Raw genomic sequence first — 23,073 nt, forward strand, 5'->3', positions numbered from 1 at the left:
AGACAATACATCTGAGAGCACAAAGCGCCATACTGCAGACGCGCGCGCGCGCGCACACACAGCCGTTTCCTGTTCTTTAAAGAGCCTTTATTTTGAAGTTTCCGGCGGAAGTTCCTCGGTGTAACTGCTGCTAGCTTCCTGTCGACCTGTGTGGCGCAAACAGAGGTTCCGAAAGTGGACAGGGCGGACGGATTCCGCATTTCCCTTTAACCGACTAAAATGGGATCTGAGAGGACTTAACGGAACCTGAAGGACCCGCCGGGCTAAAGCCAGGTAAACACAGCGGTTAAAAATGTCTCGGTTTGTCCCGGGCTGACAGCCTCCCTCACAGTAAAGCCTGCTAACGCAGCTAGCCGCTGTTAGCTCAAACACTTTACTAATTTTCCCAAATCTCGTTTTTTCCCACTTTGACCCTCACCGTTCCCGCCTCGTGGCTTCCCTTGATATTACGTCACATGAGTTCCGCTCTGACGAAATAGAAAAACGTCAGGTGAGCCGTTAATCAGTTGACTGAAAACGGGTAACAGGAATATTTCTGGGTGTTCTGTAAGTCTCTCGAGAAAACGTGAAGCTGTGACATCTCATTATTTGTATTCCACCTGCCGATTGCTCATCAGACTACCACAAAATAGAACTTTACATTTACAGTTAAGACCTAAGTGTAAGTGCGGTCATTTAATCCTGAAGGGGACATCTTTGTCCCCACGGTAACCTCACAGGTGAGTTCCCTCTGATGATGTAACATTTACCCAAGCTTCCTGTTTGGCTGTATGAATAGAGTGTAATTCAACTGACAGGTACAGTGAGGTGATTTGTGGAGTGTATGCAGAATGGCAGGTAAAGCTCCACCTTTATGTATCAGGGGAAGATGGATCAATTGGAGATTATCAGTGAAACCCAAGAAGGTCAATGAGATCAATCGGAGGTTGTTTCAAGCGGGCTGTGACCTGTGCTCTCTGATGGAGGGTCAGCCATGCATTCAGGGTACAGCTGGGCAATATGAGGAAAATATAATATGATATATATATATATATATGTGTGTGTGTATCGTGATATATCTTGAGCCACCAGTGCCCTCGGTACCGGGGACAAAGGGGATGAGCTGCAGTTTAAGCCTCCATGAATTTTGTTTTTTTTAAACGTAAATAGCTGCATGTGTGGTATCCACAGAAACCTCGGAATCTCAGCTAAAATACAAACCATTTCTACAACCACCAAACACAGCAAAAATGACAAACAATTAAAAGAGCAGTCATGTAATTTCACAAAATGTGCCCAACCACAAACAATGAAGCTACGAACTCACTCGACTTCATGTAACCAAGCAAATGGCACATTGTCTAAAAGCAGAGATCTCGCAGATTCCAAAACTGCAAGTTTTGTCACGCTCCGACCAAAATTCACTGAACCAGCTGCAAAAGAAGACCATAAATATACTTCACGTTCGATAAACAATAACATGGAATCAGGCTTACCGTGCAGTTTTTCTTTGTTTCTCTCGTCAATATGTAGCTCATATAAAAGCTGGCTTATCTAAAGTTTTCTTTGGTGTGTGGGGAGACGTTCATGTGCAGAGTTTAAAACATTCTTAATTTTGCAGTGGATGACTTTCCAGCTGGTGGAATAGATTAGTGGTACTGCTATCTTACGTGGCAATAGTTTAACGGCATATTTTGCAAATTACCACATTTTGTTTGATATCCTCATAAAATCCAAACGACAGCGAGTCTCATTCTCTCGCTTAAGTGAAATTCCCACTGTCGCCATATTTTTCCCTATCTGGTAGTATATAAACACTAGGGGTGCAACGATACACAAAATTCACGGTTCGGTTCGGTTCGATACTTTGGTGTCACGGTTCGATATTTTTTCGATACAAAAACAAAAGTTCATGCCTTTTTAATTTGTCATTTATTAAATTTTCACGGCACATTCTGCACCACATCTCTGTGCGTTCATCATTTGTTTGAAGTCAGCTCACCTCCTGCAACCACTTTTCCGAGAATACATGCTTCTTTTGTGGCTCGGACTCCTTCTGACATTTCTTTGGAGGTGGAGGAACATCACAGTAATTGCTTAAAGGAGCTTCTTCGACATCTTTAAGAGTTCTAAACAAATGTCTGTCCTCCTGAAAATCTTATGTACGCAAACACGTGTTGCAACTTCTTATCTTGTGCGCGTTTTTTATTTTGATAGCGAATGCGCACCTGCGGACCACTTATGTGCAGCCCTGGTTATTTAGCTCGTCATATTGCAGCCACAGAAATTCTTTTGTCCGTGAAACCATAAAGCTGCATTTTCTTTTTGCCTTATAGTCTGATTTGTCATAACTTTTCCGTTTTGTGGTAAGCTTTTCTTTGGCTGTCACTTCTTCACCCTGACCTGTCTTATTTGGCTCAGCAGAACTAAAATATATATCCTGCTGCTTTTACACACGCACTCACATAACGCTCAGCGATTCTCTGCGCGATCAACCTCTCACATGTTTAAGCTTGCTGCGGGAGATTTCACTTGTCATGTTTGCATAGTAAGCTAACGATTGATAAGACGATGTCAGAGGAATTGGTGCGCAAATTATCATCACTCACCAATCAGTGCTGTCGCTCTCTATACACAGTTCACGCGATTGCAAAGTGAAAGCAAAAAACAAGCGCAAATTCAAACGCGATTTCAATATGTCACATATTGACAGTGGTTCACCGATGCCAATGACATAATTACCCAGCTACATTTTCGAAATATTTTTCCTTCCTACGATAGGCCGACGGGTAGGGCAGAGATAGATTTTGGTAGCATGACTGGAAAAATCGCTAGCCCCGGGACGTCGGGCTAGCGATTTTGCGAGCCCTGTATCTGATTGAGGAATCACTCATCTTTGGAAAAGAGAGTTTATTACAGAGAAATGGCTCTTTCCAAAATAAAAGCTATACTATACGCTTCTTCTGGGCTATATTCTCAGCAGCATATTAAACATATCAGGTCCCCATAAGGAGAATCATGTGCTAACGGCTGTCTAAATGACTCAGATAAAGTTTGTAGCATGCGTGCTTGTTGTTTTTGTCTGCTTCCACTTGTTTTTGCACTAGGATGATGTCGGCGTAAATGTGCAGTCATATTTGTTGTGTTCCCACTAGTGCTGTCAGCGTAAATCTCGTTGAAATGACGTTAACGCCACAACACGGCAAAGCTCCGTTAACAAGCTACCGCGGATCGCCCCGTGCGTGGGGCTGGACGGCCAACACGTTAACGAGCTAACTGCGCTAACACACTAGTTCCCACCCATGTAATTGAGCATTGCTGGCACATCCAACATACTGTTTTACTTTAGTCCATGACGCGCTTACCTTCAGGGTCATATGTCACATGAAAACCAAAATAGTTCCAAACACCAGATCTGAATGAGGGTGGGGAAGGTTCAATTTGCCATGTTGCAAGGAGAGCTTAGCTTCTGTCTTGCTAGCTTGCCCTGCGCTCAGTGAATCTGCGTTCGACTACTCTGCCTAGGCTGCACTGTCGAGCGCAGATCCACTGAGTGCTCGACACAGACAGCATCGTCAGAAGGAAAGTTGTTAAAATAAATTAAAAATTTTGTATTGTTCGATACATATGCGTACCGAACCGAAAGCACTGTATCGAACGGTTCAATATCGATACGAGTATCGTTGCACCCCCAATAAACACACATGCTCAACGCAGTGTGCTGGGTAGAAAATTTTCCAGTTGGGAGGGGGATTATTGATGCATTCGCAGCATGTGGGAGAAAAAAAATCAGTGAATTATGTGCAGACAGCTTAATATTTCCATGGCAACCTATACTCGATGGTTATGATAAAGCGATTTTAACCATCAATGCAGTCATCTCAGAAATGATGAGCTCCTCTTCCAACCCATCGGGACTCTCAGTGGCCATTTCACAGTACTCAAGTACACAAGACCGTAGTTGTGTACAGACAGATCTGGGGCAGCAGGTTGAGTGTCGCAGATGCCAAAAGACTCAATAAACTGATCCACAAGGTCAGTAATGCTGTGGGGATGGAGCTGGACTCCCTTAAGGTGGTGTCGGAGAGGCATATGTTGTCCAGCATAAGGACAATGCTGGATAATACCTCCTACCCACTCCATGATGTGCTGGCCAGTCATAGGAACATGTCACAGTACACTAGGGCTGGGCCATATTATACCGTTCACGGTAATACCGGTGTAATGTTAGGCAACGATAAGAAAATGAAATATCTCAATAATATATGGGTAAAACACGCATGCGCAGTGCCTTTATTTTCATACACACATGGCCGAAAAAGCATGGCGGTAACGGAGAATGAGAAGGGAGAAAGCGGATCGTTGAGTGAAAGGGATGAACCAGAATTGATTTGTAAAAATGGTGCCACTTCAGTGATGTGGAACTGGTTTGGTGTTTGTCCGTCAGATACCCACCAAAGCACTTTTTTTTTTTTTTTTTTTTTTTTTTTTTTTTTTGTAGAACATGCAAGCGGGCCGTCGTTATTGCCGAATTTGTCGGACTAAGGTGCTCGTAAATCTGGGTCCTAAACTCCGTCCACTTCAGGTCGCAAAGTCAAACGAACACTGCAGCATCACTGACAGTTAAAAAAAAAAAAGTCTAAATTCTTTCATCTTTAATAAAACGATCAGCATTGCTGCTTTACCAGGTGTAACTATGAAGTTTAACATCCAGGCATCCATGAAAACAGAATTTATTATGTTTAACGGAGTTAGAAGTTAGCTCGCTAGTTTTGGTAGTTATCTAAGCATGATATAGCATGTTCTGACTGAGAGATTTCTGAAAAAATTCAAACGTACAGCTCTGCTATCACTTCCAACATAAATGAAGACAGGAAACTGAACAGCAGTGACATTTGTAAGGTTACTGAAGTTGGGCTAGCTGGTATTTAATGATGTGCTACGTGATTGCTAGCGACACAGCTGTGTTAGCATAACATAAACAGTGAAGCTGGAGGATGAACGCTAACACTTTTCCACTCGATAAAAGTTAACGTGAAGGTTCCTGATGGTTAGAGACAAAACGGACCAAACTTCAGGCAGGAGAACAACTGAGATAATCCAGCCACAATAGAAGGTTAGCCATTAATATACTGCAACAACATGGGAATAGAGCAGCTGTGATAGAATACAGCATTAATGAATCAATGGTACAGAAGTGGAGGAAGCAAGAAGGATGAGTTGAATAAAGTTGATTTATCTGAATGCTTTGTTTTGCTTAATGTGCCTTATAACCCCGTGCACCTTATGGTCCGAAAAATACGTATTTGACTTTTTTTATTTGGCACACTGCAGTTGAATGTTGCAAAGCACCTCTTTTTAACTTCAGTGGATATTATACATGGTTATGCTCAGGCCCAAAATGCCTTTTGGTTAAACTTTCAGCAAGGAATTTGCATTTGCACTGTTAAATTTTTATATAGCTTTAATGCACATAAAAACAGCTGCTTGTTTAAGTGAGAATATATGGATGGGTTTTTTTTTTTTTTTTGCGCTAGTAAAGTTGTGGAGTTGTATTTTGTCTCGCATGAATTATATCGTCAGTTATATAGTTATCGCAAATTTTCAAATATATATCGTGATAAATATTTTTGGCCATATCGCCCTGCTCTTCAGTACACAGTGCAATAGTTACACCCTTTTGGACATCCTCTACAGTGAAAATAACAAAGTTTTAAAGTTTTCTTATATTTGTAACTTTGTAATATATGGTATTATTTAATTTAGTTCAGTCTGTTACTGTTATTATCTTGGAGCGACTGTAACCACACAATTTCCTCAGGGATTTATAAAATATTCTGAAAAGTATCGAAAACGGTGTGCCAGGAGTCAGGGGTTCTTACTGGTTCTAGTGACTCTCAACTCCCAGTCAGCTGACAGCTGGTGGGGTGACTACATTGCCTGAAAACATCAGAGCACTTTTGCACATAGGTGACGTCTTGATAAATGGAGCAGATATTTGAAGCTTACATGTCTATATTCTCACATGAAAATATCTTAAAAGTTTATTTCGTGTCACAGAACCAGTCATATATTCAGGGGTGCACATAAGTGGTCCGCAGGTGTGCATTCGCTGTCAAAATAAAAGACGCGCACCAGATAAGAAGTTGCAACGCGCATTTGCGTACATATAAAAGGCACTGTTTTTGTCTGCTAGAGTGGGATTTTCACGGCACATTCTGCACCACATCTCTGTGCGTTCATCATCTGTTTGAAGCCAGCTCACTTCCTGCAACCCCTTTTCCGAGAATAAGCGCTTGTTTTGTGGTTCGGACTCCTTCTGACATTTCTTTGGAGGTGGAGGAACACCAAAGTAATTGCTTAAAGGAGCTTGCTTCTTCGACATCTTTAAGAGTTCTAAACAAATGTGTGTCCTCCTCCAGAAAATCTTATGTACGCAAACGCACGTTGCAACTTCCTATCTCGTGCGTGTCTTTTATTTTGACAGCGAATGCGCACCTGCGAACCACTTATGTGCACCCCTGAATATATTAAACTTTCCTCACAGATTTAGCCGCTTTCCACCATCATTGCTGCTTTTAATAATAATAATAATAATAACTTTATTTATAAAGTGCTTTCAAACAAAGTGCTGTACAACTATTTGAAACTAAAAAGATGAAAAAAATAAAATAAAAGCGATACATAGCAATACAGGTAAAAGACACAATACAAGTTAAAAACAGTAAAAATTTCAAAACTAAAAGCCATAGAATTAAGACATGTAGGATAGGGTGAACAAATGTGTCTTCAGCTTAGTTTTAAAAACCTCCACAGAGCATGCCTGCCGAATAGCTTGAGGGAGGTTGTTCCACAGAAACGGGGCACGAAAAGAAAAAGCACGCTCTCCAATTGTCTTTTTTCTGGCTCTAGGAACCTTTAGAAGGCCAGAGTCCTGAGATCGTAGAGCACGAGATGGAACGTAAAGATGTAAAAGGTATGAAGGTGCCAGTCCGTTTAAAGCCTTGTAGGTGAGCAGCAGGACCTTAAAATCTGCTCGAACCTGACAAGGTAGCCAATGAAGAGAGTTCAGTACAGGGCTAATGTGCTCAAATTTCCCAGTTCTTGTTAAAATGCGAGCAGCTGCATTTTGCACCATCTGTAGACCTCTAAAACTTTTCTTTGGTAGCCCAGAAAGAAGAGCATTGCAATAATCAATACGTGAGGACACAAATGCATGGACAAGAACCTCTGCAGTGTCGCTTGACAAAACTTGTCTGATTCTGGCGATGTTCCTCAAATGATAAGAGGCGGTCTTTGTTATCTCTTTTACATGAGATTCAAAGGAGAGCACCATGTTGAACCACACACCCAAGTTTTGGCTGGCACTGTCATCAATTCTCAAGATCAAATTTTGGGACAAGTGCTGAAATTTGTGTGGCCCAATGACCATCAACTCTGTTTTATCAGTATTTAGGAGCAAGAAATTATCCGATAACCAGCCCTTAATTGCAGATAGACAAGATTCTAGTTTAGAGACTTCAGCACAATTTCCAATGGTTAAAGGAACATAAAGCTGCAGGTCATCAGCGTAACAATGAACAGTTACATTAAAAGAACGTAAAAGAACACCAAGAGCCAGCAGGTACATAGAAAACAGCAATAGTCCAAGTACAGAGCCCTGAGGGACCCCATGCTCACTGCACAAGTCTCGGAGAGATCATTTTTAAAACTAACAGTCTGAGACCTCCCAGACAGGTAAGATCTCAGCCACGATAAAACATTTCCTGTAATTCCAATAAAATGTTCAAGCCTATCTAATAAAATGCAGTGATCCACAGTGTCAAACGCAGCACTTAGATCCAGCAGTAACAAAAATCATTGCCTGCATTTACCAGCAGATCATTTACCACTTTTACTAAAGCTGTTTCTGTGGAGTGATTTGGTCTAAAAGCAGACTGAAATGGTTCAAACAGATTGCTTGTTGACAAATGCTCAGTGAGCTGCTTAAAAACCACTTTTTCAAAGACTTTAGATAAAAAAGACAGATGTGAGATGGATCTATAGTTTGTGACCATGTTAACATCCAGTCCAGGCTTTTTCAAGATTGGCACTACCACAGCTGATTTAAAACATTCAGGGAAGACTCCGGTCGTCAATGAAGTATTTAAAAGAAACAGAATGTAGGGTCCTAATACTGACCACAGTTCCTTTATAGCCCAGGCTGGTAGAGGATCCAAAGAACAGGTTGTACATTAAGCTGCTTTTACAACCTTAGTTAATCCAGACAGAGAGATAACCTTGAAGTCAGAGAACAGTTTATCAACACCAACAGGCAAAGCAGCCGAGTAGTCTAATGAACAGCTTGAGGAGGGAGTAATATGATTTCTAAGTGTTTCAGCCCTGTCTCTGAAAAACATAAGAAAGTCATGAGCTATCAAATTAGAACAGCAGAGAGTTGACTTACTCTCTGTAAGTTGCGACACTGTGTTGAATAAGAGTTTTGAGTTATGTTTATGACTCATGATGAGATTTGAGAAATAATTTGCTTTCGCTTTCGACATCGCTGATTGAAAAGAAGACAATGAGTCCTTCCAAGCCTGGAGAAATACTTCTAGTCTGGAAGATCTCCAGTGACGCTCTGCTTTTCTACAATTTCTTCTCAAGTTCAAGAGCTCCTCATTTAGCCAAGGCATAAGGTTCCTTTTTTGACATTTTAACTTCTTTACGGGAGCAACAGAGTCCAGTAGTTCAAGAAGTGTATTATTAAGGTTTGCAGTCAAGGTGTCCACACATAACTCCTGGGTAAAAATAGGGTCCGACACATCAGGTAGATGTAATTTAACTCCAAGCAATGCTTCAGGGCTAATATAACGAGATGATCTGAGGGGCAATCTTCCCCTCTCAGAAGCTGGAGATTTAGGGATTAAAATATCAAATAAAATTGCTGAGTAGTCTAAGATAGGTAAAACACAATTTTCAGTCATTGATACATTCAGCCCATAGCCCAAGACAAGGTCTAGGGTGTGGCTCTTACGTGTTGGCCCAGACACAAAATGTGTGAAGTTTAAGGAATCAATTACATTTAAGAAATCTTTGACCAGGGGTTTATCCTCACAACACAGATGAATATTAAAGTCTCCCACTATAAGAATTTTTTCATAGTGAGCGATAAAACATGTCAAGAAGTCTGAAAATTCCGAAATAAACAAGTCATTATATTTAGGTGGACGATAGATGACTATAATTAGAACCACAGGACAGCTTAAAGTCAGGAGTTGGGACTCAAATGAGGTAAAAACACCAGGACTTTGTATCTGGTATTGTATCTTTGTATCTGTTTAAGTTTCAGACGAAATGCATTCTGGGATACTCGTTGCACCAAGTCCACACAAGTCATCACTAAGAATGCTTGATAAAATGGGCGGAGCAAAAAAACACATTTAGGCATTTTTAGCGTACTTGACTTGATGCGTACTTTGAATAGAGATTGACAGACCACGTGACTTTCACGCATTGCATGCCGGGAACTCGTGGCAAAACAATCCAAGTACCGCATCAAATGCAAGCATTTGCAGCTCCGCAAAACGTTCATTCTCTGGTTCCAATACCTTCTTGCTTTTTCTTTGCCCCCCAAAAAAAGTTATGTACAAAACGAAGGAGAACAATGCCGGTCCGTACAAAGACAGACTTGATGAAAAGTCAAAGAAAAGATACGAGGAAAAAAATCAAACGAGTGAAAGGGTTAGACCCTTACGAGCACACAGAGTGGACAAAAGACGTTAGCGTGCTGCCCAACTTTCACCACGCTCATATTTATAATTATACGGTTCTTGGAGTGAGTGCATACACTCGTGAAGTTTAGTAACTTCAGGTCACTGCAACAAGCCCAGGTACAGTTTACCGACGGATGGGTACAGGACCTTGAAATGCACCGTGTAGAACGACAGACCATCGTACGTATCATAAGTTTACCAGTCTCACAAATCGTCTTCATAAATACACATTCGTTAACCGTTTATTAATAGGACCTTTGAGCTCAACGGTAATTGATTAGTAGTGGAAATCATTTCTGGTACGCATTACAGAAATGTAGCAGTGACAATAATATTGTATGCTGTAATCCTACTGTGCAATTAGTGATACAAAAAACCTGTTTTAATCTGTGAAAAGTATCTTGTGTAAAAGTATATGTTTTTGTCAATGTACCATGGTAATAACAGAAGCGAAACGCAATATTGTGTCAGGACAATTCACTATTTATGCACAATAAACAAAGGAGCATAGCGAGACAATTTCTGTTCAGCGCCAGACTTGCTTGTAACCTATATCACCAATTATGTTAAGAAAAATGACGTAATAACTACAACAAAAGACTAATCCGATAACAACTGATCTCTTTACCCGTCGGCTTCCCGTGGCTGTCATGCGACCGGCTATTGCAGTTAATAATACAACAGCTTCTTGACATTTTTTGTGTTTCTTTTTATCGCTGTGTAACTGATTTAAATTGAAACCTGTGTGCGCTAGTACCTCTTGCTACGAGTTCCCAGAATCCTTTGCGGTTTTACCCCTGAATGACATCACATTTTCAATCTCTATTGGAAGAATACAACTGATGGCGTTTCACAAGTCCATAGGAACACAAGTACAAATATTGAAAAACAGCCAGTGTTTGTGAATAATGATGAAATGAAATGTTCATGAACTGATCTCAAGTCTGCTGCATCACTGCAACATCAACTGACATTTAAGGTCAAAGGCCAAACCAGGATTCAGTTTCATCTGTTCTAAACGATGAGCACAGACAGATTTATATCAAACTTTATTCAGTCTGTGATGATAACAGTTGATTTCAGTCAGTACTGATGCGTGTCCTCTGAATTTAAACTGAGCCTCTGACGTATGTTTACCTGTTGCCGTGTTGAATTACAGTATCAGAGCTACATTGATGATTGCTTCTTATCATTAATATACTCGGAGCTGATTGGTCCAGCTCTGAGTATAGCTGTTGTTTCTAGATGTGCTGTGATGGATGGAGGACAGACACAGCTGCAAGATCTCTCCTAATACGTCAAGATACGACCTAATAGCTCCCCAAAAATGAAGCATCTCTCTATCGCCCCCTAGTGTCTGGCTGCAGTATAGTTCATAAATCCTGCCTCCTCCATGTTAGTGGATGGGAATGGGGTCAGACTAAAATTAAAAAAGAAATCTCCTCAAATAAACTTTTTCCAAAAATGCTTTCTTCCACTATCAGTAGTTCTCATGACTCTGATTTGTTTTTTAGGGGTCTCCTTACTCATAAGTTTGATTGTAATTACTACCATAATGCTGTTAAATTGGGGTGGAACTTTATCATAACAGCTTTGACTGGCAGCTGCAGTAGCGGAGAAACTTGCGTATCTCTTTCGGGAAAGGCAGATAGATCTGAGAGGAGGTCCAGTGTTTACGTTACAAAACTGCACCGACTGTTTCAAACTGACAGCCTGAGGTGTTCTTCAGTAAACTGGACTACCCGACAGAAGGACCTGAGGCCCCGCTGCACTTTTTCGGTAAGTTAAACGTGTTTGTAAGCTAATCTGTAATTAATGTCCGTAACTAGGTCTTGAGACCTAGCTACCTAAGATGAGCACTCGGCTGTTGGGGAAACTTGTTTTGTAAAGTTCGTTTAGCTAATCTGTGCAGGTGAATGAATTTACCCTGACTAAAGAAATCATAAAAGCACCAGGCCGCTCAGTCACCAACTACCGTTACTATTACGATTATTAAATATGTGCAAACAGCAGCATGTTTTCTGTCTCTTGCTACATCTGTAAGGACATCCATCCATCCATCCATCCACCCAAATTTTTAAAAAAAAGAAGCTTGAACCCTTAACCCTTCATTAATCATTAACTATGGATGAAAATAGCAAAGCCCTGTACTGAAACCAACTACGGCCATTTGGCAGATTAAGTTAAAGTTGTTTTTTTTTACTAGGTTTGTTTCAAATGTTCCGGTTAAAATAACAGTCTGGATGATTTTAAATGAGATATTTTTCACAAAGTTACTTCTGCAGTACTGCTTACAGCTTACATCCTTTGAGGGAAATAATTTAAAGTATTAATATTTGTCCAATACTCAGGCAGCAGCTCAAACACTGCTGATAACACGTCCGTATGTTGGTGACCACGATGCAACAGCAGACTGAACCAGGACTGAAACCTGCTCCATCATCTCATCTTAGCAAATCTCCACTTGAAAAGCACCAGCGACTCAAAGGTAAACATTATATTGGAAAATGTGTTAGTATATAAGGATTTGTCCTTTTTTTAATAAACAGCTCATATGTCAGCTGTCAGCAGAACTTTAGAACTGAAAAAATGTAAGAGAAGAGCTTCAGATCCTGAGTGTGTGGGACAGAAGGATCAGCTTTATTTCAGATTTGAGAGAAACTTTATATTTCAGTTTGTGATGGTTCTGGTCTCTTTGTGATTACAGGAGCTGCCCTCAGATTCAGACCTCAGCACCACCCAGTGACAGCAGACAGATCACCCTATATCTTCACTCTTTGTAGTAACTGCAAAATTAACTGATGAAAACAGTACAAAGGTTAAGGTACCACATGTGCTGTCAGTGAAAGCTGCTGCTGTTTTATTGATAAAGTTAAAGACAAAAAGACAAAAGGATTAATCACCCATGTAACTGTGTCACTATACATCAGCATTAACAGGACCTCAGTTTGGTGTTTCAGGGAGCTGCTGATCTCAGACCTGCACAGTTTCTGTTTTAAACACTTGATGTACTCAGCTGCATGAAGAGCATATGAGATTTTTTCTGACACAATTAAATAAAACCTGATGAAGGTCAAAGGTCTTCACTTGTATGTTGAGCTAAAAACTTGTGATCTGTAATTCTTTCACTGTTTTTTTTTTTTCCAATGGTGTGTTATTTATCATAAAGTAATCCGGAGTCATTCATACAAGATAAACCAGAGAGGATAATTTATTTTTAAATATATAACTTTCTACAGGACTGAATATAATATCTTTGTGTAAAAGTCTGGAGCCTCTGGGGAGTATCTGAATACTTCTAACATTAGACAAAGCAAGTCTCCATCACAGTGTTCATGAAATGCTGGGTTTATCCATCTTCTGAGGCGGGCCTATGGTGGAGCTCTGAAGATTTCCCTGTGAGGGAGCTGCTGGTGAAGATCATGAGTCCTCCTTGATCCCTGCGATAAGCTTTAGTCTTCCTGGTGTTTCTTAAATGATGCCTCTCTCAGTGGGTCAACAGAACTTCTGGCACAGGACAGCTGTGATGAAAGAATAGGAAGAAGTTTCTCCAAACCTCTGGACCCAGGAAACCCAGCTTGGTCCTGATGGTCTCCTTTACTAGTTTCTCCCCAGGGTGAATGTAGCTGTTGATGATAATAATATGGACTCTATTATTAAATGAAAAGAAGAAATTACACAACAGAGTGATTGTAGATGTTGTAGAACTATAAGATGATAAGTTTTGTGTCTTTTTCATAGTAGTGATCTGGTTGTATTTACCTTAATTTAACAAGTCATCAGTCGTGGTAAACCCATCAGCAGATAAACTGGAGCAGCCGGTCTACATAAAAAGTGTAGGGGTGTGTGTGGGTGGGAGCGTGATGCAGATGCTCCACCCCAAGTCACTACTGCGCAGACTCCGACTGTGTCTCAATTCAGGGGCTGCATCCTTCGGAGGACCCAGCCTTCGTGGTCTAAGTGGGCTGGGTCCTCCGAAGACTGAGAAAGCCGGAAGCGCGAGGCTGTGAAATGGGACTGTCTGGCCTTCAGATTTGCGTCACCGCTGTCTTGGTGGAGTTTAATAAACTCAGCCATCTGCTCCTTCTTATGTAAAATATAACAGGACATTGGAGTAAATTCTCGACCGTCTCACACTTCTGTTTAATCAGTTTTCTGTTTCAGCTGTGTGAAAACTATAACTTTAATCTCAGCCAAACCAATTTACTCAGGGACAAATAAAACACTGAAAAAAGCCGAACAATAACATTTGTAAGTTATCTAAGTGACTTTTATATCATGTTTAACCTGAGTAGTGAAAGACCGCGGGGGTCTGAAAGCAATGTGCCAGGAATCCGGTGTTCTCGCTGGCTTTAGTGAGCCTCGACCACCTGGTACGCTATCGAGCTAGTGGGTAACAGACGTCTCCGAGCACTTTATCAAGACACATATTTGCAAAACCGAGCCGCTACATTCTCGCCTGAAAATATGTTAAAAATTAGTTTTTTGACCCAGAAAGAGTAATGTTTCAAACTCTTTAGCCGCGCTCCTCCACCATTGCCGCGTTTGGAAAGTATTTTTATATTATTATGGAAATATTATGAACAATAATTTAATTAATAAAGTATTGAAAAGCGTAATAAGAGTAATATTACAACTAAGTAGCTGCCGTCATTGTTGGAAACTGGAATTGGCTGGGCCAATCTCTATGAATTCTGGAATATGTTGGGCCACGAAGTACACACCCGACCCATCCTTAAAATTTGGGGAAATGAAGGACGCATTTATCGGCTGCATTTGGAGGAGTCTTCGAATTGGGACAGCCTTCGTCGCGTTGCTGTGATGTAATTGGCCTACAAATGCAGCCTTCGAAGGTTGCAGCCCCTGAATTGAGACACAGCCTCTGGCTCCAAAAGTGCAACATGGCAGCTCCCACAACTGGGAAATTTTGGCTTCATTTTTCTACAATGGGAGGAAGTGCAGCCATGTTGTCTATCTTTTATATTTTCATTTTTCAGGACAATGACATCATTACAAAGTTTTGATCTGTGTCACATGAAACATAATTTCTGATTGTATTCATTAGTCTCTCTCTGGCAGTTTTCACCATGCTCTCTCGACCGCTTACACTAATCGAGAGTGACGGCAGGGGCCAAAACCTAGTGGTGATGTCTCCGCCCCATGTTCTCCCATTGGTTGATGAGGATGAGGACACACAATCAGGTGTGCATTTGTTTTTGTGTTTTTATTTCCTGATGATTTACAAAGGCTAACAGCCTGTTTCTCCTCCTCTGTTACTCCTCCCCATCAACATTCTTTTTCTTCTCCTCCTTTCTCTCCACTTCCTCCCTCAGCTCCTACTCCTCCTTCAGTTCCAGTAGCCACTCATCCTCCTCTTCGTCCTTCAACCATGTCTCTTCCGTCTTCATCTCCTCCTTGTTCAGCTCCTCCTTTTCTACATTTAGCTAGCCCCCTTCCTCCTTCAACTCCTCCGCTTCCTCCTCCAGCTTCTTCTTTATCTCCTTTAGCTCCTCTACCACCTCCTCCCTGTTGCCCCTGCGCCGCTCTCCTGCCTCGACTCCTCTCAAGCCACCGGATGGAGGTACGACGCCTCCTGCGAGGAGCTCTAGCATCTCTTGGCCGTCGTCTGAATTCTCTGGAAAGGAGGAGCAGAAGGACGCAGAGGAAGAAGAAGAACAGCCAGAAACAAAAAGAAGAAGGAGCATCATGTTTGACTGGTGAGTCATTTTTGAGGTTTCCTGCAGGTTCTGGCAGGTCTCGGAAGGTTAGTGGAGTTCTAATAAGGTTCCTGCAGGTACCTGTAAGTTCATCTAGTTCTCTGAGATTTCATGCAGGTTCTGGTAGGGCTCTGGGGGATCATGCAAATTCTTTGAGGTTTCCTGCAGGTTCCTAGGTCTTGAGGGTGGGGGTTGTTCCTGTCGGTTCCTGAATGTTCATTCAGGTCTCAGAGGTGTCCTGCAGGTTCCTGGAAGTCTCAAGAGGTTCCTGCAAGTCTTTGGGGGCTCTCTCTGAGGTTTCCTGTAGGTCTCTGGAGGTTCCTGAGGGGTGTTTCTACAGGCTTCTAGGGGTTCCCTTTGTTGGTTCCTGCAGGTCTCTGAGCCTTCTTGTAGGTCTATCACAGTTCCTGTGGGTTCATGTAGGTTAATTTAGGTCTCTGAGGTTTCCTGCACATTCTGGCAGTCTCTGACAGTTAATGTAGGTCTTTGAGTGTTCAGATGTCAGAGAGTTTCTGGGGGTTCCTGTTGAGGGTTCCTGCAGGTCTTTAAAGGGTTATAATCTACTTACAAAAAGTGATCCTTGTTTCCTGTTTCTTTCAGGGCCATCTGTCTTTGCGTCCAGCTCCACTTCCTCTTTTTCCTGTAGTACCCCGCCTCTGCCACTTGTAACCATATCCTCTTCATCATCAGTATCATCATCCGATAGTGAGGAGTCGTCCTCGTCTCCTTTTTCTTCCAGTTCCATTCAATCACAAAGAGGAGGAGGAGGAGAGGAGAAGAAGAGACAGTGAGCAGGAAGAAGAGGAGGAGGAAGAACCACCAAGGAGAGATCAGTGTTTGTCCAGAAAAGAAAGAAGAGAAGGTGAAGGGAGAGGCAGAGGGGCGCTTTGTGGGGCAGATGGCTGTCTGCGTTAGAGGAGGTGAAAAGGGGGAGCCACTCACGCTGTGTAACTTAAGCCAAGGGCAGAACAAAAGACCAGAGACCGAAGGCTCCAGCCAATCAGAGAGGGCAATCAATGTGTTTGTGAGGAAGAACGGTTATAGAGTGCCGCTGATGCAACACAGGTGAGGGGGGTGATGGCTGATGATGTAACAGCCAATCACAGCAGATTTTGGCCTTGCTAATCCATTTTAGCTGATTTAACTGTAATTTTTTTGTACTTGCAGCTTGTCCTCCCAGAATGCCTTGTATATCCTCCAGTCAGCTGAGAGTCTGACCATCAGCCAATCGGAACTATTCATTGTCCCTTCTGGCAAGTGGCGTTTTTCAGGCTTCACACAGCCCCTTGCCCCATCTTCCAATCGCGCTGCTTTCCACCTGAGGGTTTGCTCCGCCTCTTATTCTGTTAGCCCAGCCCCCCTGCTTCACCTGCCAGCAGCTGCCATGGAAATGATGTTGGATTCAGTGAGGGGTGGAGTTTGTTGTAGTCCGCAGCGGTCCCTGAAGGACTGGACAGCCCCACCCAGCCTGAGCAGCGACCACTGGTTGGTCGAACTTTGTTTTTAAATGAGGCTAATTAACAATCTTTAAACTTTAAAAAAATTTACTTAACAGGCGTCTTTGTGTTTCATCTTCACAGTTATGTTCAAACGCTAATATTGAGGTAATGAATCTTAACTTTTCATTTATACAAATAAATCTTTTCTTCAGTGAAACTAAACAGTCTATATTAATATAATTAGTTTAACCAGTGATATATTAATATGTTTAATGTCCTCATCATTATTAACATAAGTAGTTTAACTTGTGTTTCTTAGTTGGATAAAAATCTAAGAAATAAAGTGCTTGTTGTGCGTTTCAGTCCAGCCTTTTCTGCCTGGCGACAGCAGAAGCAGAGGTCCAATCACAGCACTCAGAGCCTCTACCTACCACGGCGACGACCCCGGCCCCTGCCTGCCTGCTCAGCCAATGGATTGCCTGCTTCACTCCCAGCTGACCAATCAGCAGTCAGCTCTGAGTTTCTTAGCACAAATGGAGAGGTGAAGTTGTTTTCTTGTTTTTATTATTTAAAAAAATATATATTTCAAATAGTAAAGGGTGTTTCTCTATCTTATGTTGGCCTTTATTAAATTATGAATTGCGAAAACAAACTAAACACTAAAATCACAGGGAGGAGTCCTCACATCTCTAGATAGCATAAATCAAACAACAGTTGTGTCCAAAATCATGGGCTGCATCCTCCTGAGGACCCGGCCGCGGTCTACGTGGGCCGGGTCCTCAGGAGGTCGGGTAGGCCGGAAGTAAACGGCTGTGAAATTGGACAGTCTAGCCTTCAGATTTGCGTCACCGCTGTCTCGGTGGAGTCTAATAAACTCAGCTGTCTGCTCCTTGCTATCTAAAATACAACAGGATACTGGTGTAAATTCTCGACCATCTCACACTTTTGTTTAATCAGTTTTCTGTTTGACGTTTATTCAGCTGTGTGAAAATGACCCTTGGGATTAATAAAGTTTTATTATATCTAATCTAATCTAATAACTTTAATCTCAGCCAAACCGATTTACTCACGAACAAATAAAACACTGAAAAAAGCCAAACAATAACATTTTTAGATTGTCTAAGTGACTTACATATTACGTTTAACCTGAGTAGCTAAAGGCTGCGGTGATCTGAAAATGATGTGCCGGGAGTTGTGCCGTTGGCGGCGGCTTCAGTGACCCTCGAGCTCTCGGCTAGCTATCGAGCTGGTGGGTAGCAGACGTCTCCGAAAACGTCGGAGGACTTTTGCAAATATGTGATATCTTGATAAACCGAGCAGATATTTGAAGTTTACACACCCACATTCTCGTCTGAAAATATGTTAAAAGTTTATTTTGTGACCCAGAAAGAGAAATAAGAGTAATATTAAAAACTTAGTAGCAGCCGCAATTGTTGAAAACTGGAATTGGCTGAGCCGCGCTATGAATTCTGGGGTATGGTGGGCCACATCCGGACACACCCGACCCATCCTTCAAATTCGGGGAAAAGGAGGGCGCATTTGTCGGCTGCATTTTGGACAGCCTTCGTCGCGTCGCTGTGACGTAATCAGCCTACAAATGCGGCTTCAGGAGGATGCAGCCCATGAATTTGGACACCCCCAACAACAACACAAGAGACCCACCCAATGACTGTAGAAAACATGGAGGATGCGACAGCCCCCAAAAATGAAGCCAAAATGTCTCTATCGCCCCCTGGTGTCTGGCTGCAGGATAGGTCATAAACCCCGCCTCCTCCATGTTAGTGGATGGAACTGGGGTCAGACTAAAATAAATAAATTATCCTCAGATAATTTTTTTCCAAAGATTCTTTCTTGTATTATCAATAGTTCTCATCACGCTGATTTCTGTCCAAGGGGCAGAGGTGGGTCAAGTATTCAAAAATTGTAATCAAGTAAGAGTAGCATTACTTTACAATAACAATAGTGTGTTATTTATTTAAGTGATTCAGAGTTATTCATACCAGAGTAACCAGGGAGGATAATATATTTTTAAATATAAGTCCAGAGCCTTTGAGGAGTATCCGAGTATTTATAACATTACACAAACCAAAGGTCTCATCACAGTGTTCATAAAATGCTGGGTTTATCCATCTTCTGGGGCAGGCCTACGGTGGAGCTCTGAAGATTTCCCTGTGAGGGAGCTGCTGGTGAAGATCATGAGGTCCTCCTTGATCCCTGCCACAAGCTTTAGCCTTTCTTAAATGAAGCCTCTCTGTGGGTCAACAGAACATCTGGCACAGGACAGCTGTGATGAAAGAATAGGAAGAAGTTTCTCCAAACCTCTGGATCCAGGAAACCCAGCTTGGTCCTGATGGTCTCCCTCACTAGTTTCTCCCCAGGGTGAATGTAGCTGTTGATATAATATGGACTCTATTATTAAATGAAAAGAACAAATTAGACTACACTACTGAAACCTGCTATTTCTAAAGTTTCCATGTTACCAGGCTGTAGAGTGCTCTGAAGATTTAAACAGGTTTACATGCATTACACTAACAGTCTTATGTTAAAATCTCAAAGGACAGCATCACATTTCTGATATTAACAGTAACTCTGGGCCTCTGTGGAGTGTGCAACTGATCTCATCGCTGTCTAAATATGGATAACAAAACCTAAACAGTGCTGAATCATTCATAAATACAGACTATTAGAGTAACAGGTGTGTAGCATCACTAACTAGCTAGCAACAAGCCTCCAACACAGTGTGTATGCTAGTGATTGTAGATGTTGTAGAACTATAAGATGACAAGCTGTGTGTCTTTTTTGTAACAGTGACGTGGTTGTATTCACCTTGATTGAACGAGTCGTCAGTCGTGATAAACCCATCAGCAAATGAACTGGAGCAGCCGGTCTACGTAAAAAGTGTAGGGGGGCGTGTTTGCGGTCACATCCAGAGGGTGTGTGGGTGGGAGCGGGACACAGTCGCTCCACTTCCACCTCAAGTCACTAGTTTGTAGACTCTGGCTCCAAAAATGCAAGATGGCAGCCTCCTGAAGCAGGATATTTTGGCTTCATTTTTGCACAATGGGAAGAAGTGCTGTCGTGTCATTTTCTACAGTCATTGGACCCACCTGAACACCTACACCAAAAGGTCAAAGGTTACTCTTTGAAGATGCTAAATTTAATATTTTGGACTGAGAGCACACATAGTTTGAGAGGGGTAAAGGATGCCATCTACGTCCACTATGAACGTCCATCACTGAACAGAGGTGGTGGCCCATGGCACCAGCTGTCAGCCTTCTACAGTGAAGTCTTGGGATCCAAAGTGTTTCAAGCCCCATGCACACCATAATGTTTAACCTTAATGTGACCTAGACCACTTCCAGGTTAAATATTAAATAACAGGGACTCTATCAGTAATTTTTTTTTTTTTTTTACAGCAGCATGGTAAACGGGTCTCACAGATCAGAATCCGGCGTGCGCCACCGCGAGAAATGCTGCTTACACCAATGGGACTACCAAAGGTCAAAAGGTCAGGAAAGAAACTAAAAACTTACATGTACAGTAAAAGTGCCAACATTATTTCAAATGTGGACCTACATTTGCTTTCTCAGAATAAAGAAGAAAGAGTTCAGTCTAGAGGAGATTTACACCAACAAGAACTACAGATCCCCTGCTAACAACAGGTAAGACTACAAATCCCTACTAATGACAGGTGATGGGTTTTTTCTGTAAAGACTGTACATGCCCTTTATGTTAATATGCTTCCATATCCAAACTCCATCTCCCAGCATGGTTTGCTTGTTCCTGCAGAAGTCTGGAAACCATCTTTGAGGAGCCTCGGGAAAAGGACGGAGCACTGCTCCTAATTGGCCAGCAGAAGAGGCGCAGGCTCCTCCTCTTTCCTGATTTCACGCAGCCCAGAAAGAGGAAGAGACCACAAGGTACACTGGGAAATGTAGTTTGCATTAGGGAGGTTGTCCTAGGCACACTGAGAGTGGTTACTGATTATTGATTAGCTGTTTGTCATCAACTGTGAAATTGAAGAAAAATTTTTTGTGTTTAGGGGCGGGACTTCCTGCTGCTATGGTACCCAGGAAAAGAGCAGCTGCTCGGCGACATTGCCATAGCAATGGTGGCGAGGACACGGACTTGGACGTGATGCTGGTGGAGCGACTGAGCGCGCTTGAAGACTTCCTGACTCGGCAGGGTCTGGATGTATGAGCTCTGATATCACTTCTTATCAGCTAACAAAAGGCCAAAAAACTGAGCTGCTACTATGCCCACTGACTGAGTGTCACCATAGTAACGCCATCAGGTGATGTGGTGGGCGGGCTTTTTTGGATTTTTTTTGTTTTGGGTTACAATGAAGATGTGAAACATGAACCTGCTTTGATCTTTTTATAGTGTGTAAGGCCACGCCCCTGCTGCTGACCATACCCTCTATAGGCTCACCTGAGAAAATATGACAAAACGTCCTTTGAGCCTTTTTAAGAGGGTGGGGCTTATTATAGACACTAAGCTGCTGATTGGATAAGACCTGTGACTCGGACTGTAAAACCTAACTCCTTTTTTTTTTTTTCTAAGTTTTTGTTTTTGCTAATATTAAAGATGTCCCCCTCTCCTCCCCCACCCACAGTACTCTATGGTACGGGGTAGAGTTATGTGCAGTACTATTTGTACTGCAGGCCTGCAGTGTGTATGTTGTGTGCTGAGTCTATTTTTGAATCAATAAAGTTTTTCTGGTCTCAGAACGTCTTTGGTTTGATTTTTCTGAATTCAGAGGTCATTGAGGAACACTTCCTGTGTATGTGCTTGTTGACTTGCTAACATAATAATGATATTTGATTATCAGTGAAGTTCCCCTTTGTTCCTCTTTAAAGAGACTGATTACCTGGAGGACTTACTTTCTTGCCTGAGCTCGTTAGTATGCACCTGGATCAGAGGACATTAATGTTTGCTCATAGTGGATCAACACTCCTGAACAACGCTGGATCACAGAGGAGTGTCAGAGTTTGTGGTTCCTGATCAATCAACCGTGGCTGTGAAGGATCAGTTACTGCAATCATTAATTTTTGGACTGATCTGATTGGATCCTTTGACAGAGAGATGGGAAATGATCTTATGCTGCAGATCGGTGTAGCTCAAAGGCAAACAAACTGAACTGATGAAACAGATGGGAGGTCAGACAGTTTGTTACCATGACAAAACAGGAAATCCTAAAATTTACACATCATCTGTCTAATCTGTCAAAGGTCTCTCCGGCATGTCTGGGGTGAGTGTGGGTACGTATCTACCTGTGTGCTCACATGGCACCACGCCTATGCTCTGGTCCCACCTCCATCACTCATGACAACAACCTGCTTTACCGCCTCCATCTAAAAAAGGCTCAACACCCTTTTCCTGCAGAGTACGTCGGCTTTCACTGAGCTGCAGGTCACCACCTGATGAATCCAGCAAAACTACCTCAGAGACCACAACATCATCAAACCTCCATCCTCCTCCACTCCGGGCTTCTGTCCATAAGAGTCATGATTGGAGTCGCTCTGCAGCTCAGAGACAGCGTAATCCTGAAGCTCCCCTGCAGGATCCCTAGGAACGCAGCTGTCCACAAACACACAGACTGAAGATTAATCTTTGTGTCATCAATCTGAGGCTAACTGAAACAAATGACCGTGCTGTGTGTGCAACAGCGCGACAAACATTACCTGTCCTTTTATTAACTGCACAGGTAGTGCTGGTCATAGCTGCTGGCTACCTGGGTAAGGCTGTCATGGGTCTGTAGCTCTGTCCACCGTTTTAGGGAACATATTTAGTTTTAAAGTAAGTTTCCGGGCTTTTCCTGCCTTTCTGGAGGGATTATATTTCACTAAAAAACGATCTAATATGCATGTCCACATAATTATGCATTATTATAATATTTAAAAAAACACACGCTGTATTTTAAAGAACATACATTAAGAAGCAGATTATATTTGATTTATATTTTAAATAAAACAAAATCTGGATTTTACAGCAGTAAAATGATTGTATCTCTACATTTTAAAAATGTAATAAGCTTTCCCCCTGCACAGAGTGGATAGTGAAACAAATGGAATCATCATAATGACATTATTTCATATTTATTACTTCCCCCTCCTCATTGCTTTATTATTGTAGCTCTAGTAATAAATAATAATGGAAGGATTCTGAATCAGCACCATGATG

At 42.0% G+C, this 23,073-nt stretch overlaps 1 protein-coding gene across 1 annotated transcript; it reads left to right on the forward strand.

The window, feature by feature from the left end:
* The first annotated feature begins 98 nt into the window (after positions 1–98).
* Positions 99–21,699, forward strand: LOC146514896 (uncharacterized). Its single transcript, XM_085169197.1, is given in 12 exon segments — positions 99–273; positions 14,800–14,936; positions 15,068–15,451; positions 16,052–16,204; positions 16,207–16,516; positions 16,619–16,936; positions 17,032–17,055; positions 17,254–17,431; positions 20,310–20,398; positions 20,481–20,552; positions 20,680–20,810; positions 20,933–21,699. Coding segments are annotated over 11 exon segments (1,932 nt in total). The 5' UTR covers positions 99–273; positions 14,800–14,821; the 3' UTR covers positions 21,091–21,699.
* The last annotated feature ends 1,374 nt before the right edge of the window (positions 21,700–23,073 follow it).

This window comes from Neolamprologus multifasciatus, chromosome 7, assembly GCF_963576455.1.
Source record: "Neolamprologus multifasciatus chromosome 7, fNeoMul1.2, whole genome shotgun sequence".
Classification (NCBI taxonomy): Eukaryota; Metazoa; Chordata; class Actinopteri; order Cichliformes; family Cichlidae; genus Neolamprologus; species Neolamprologus multifasciatus.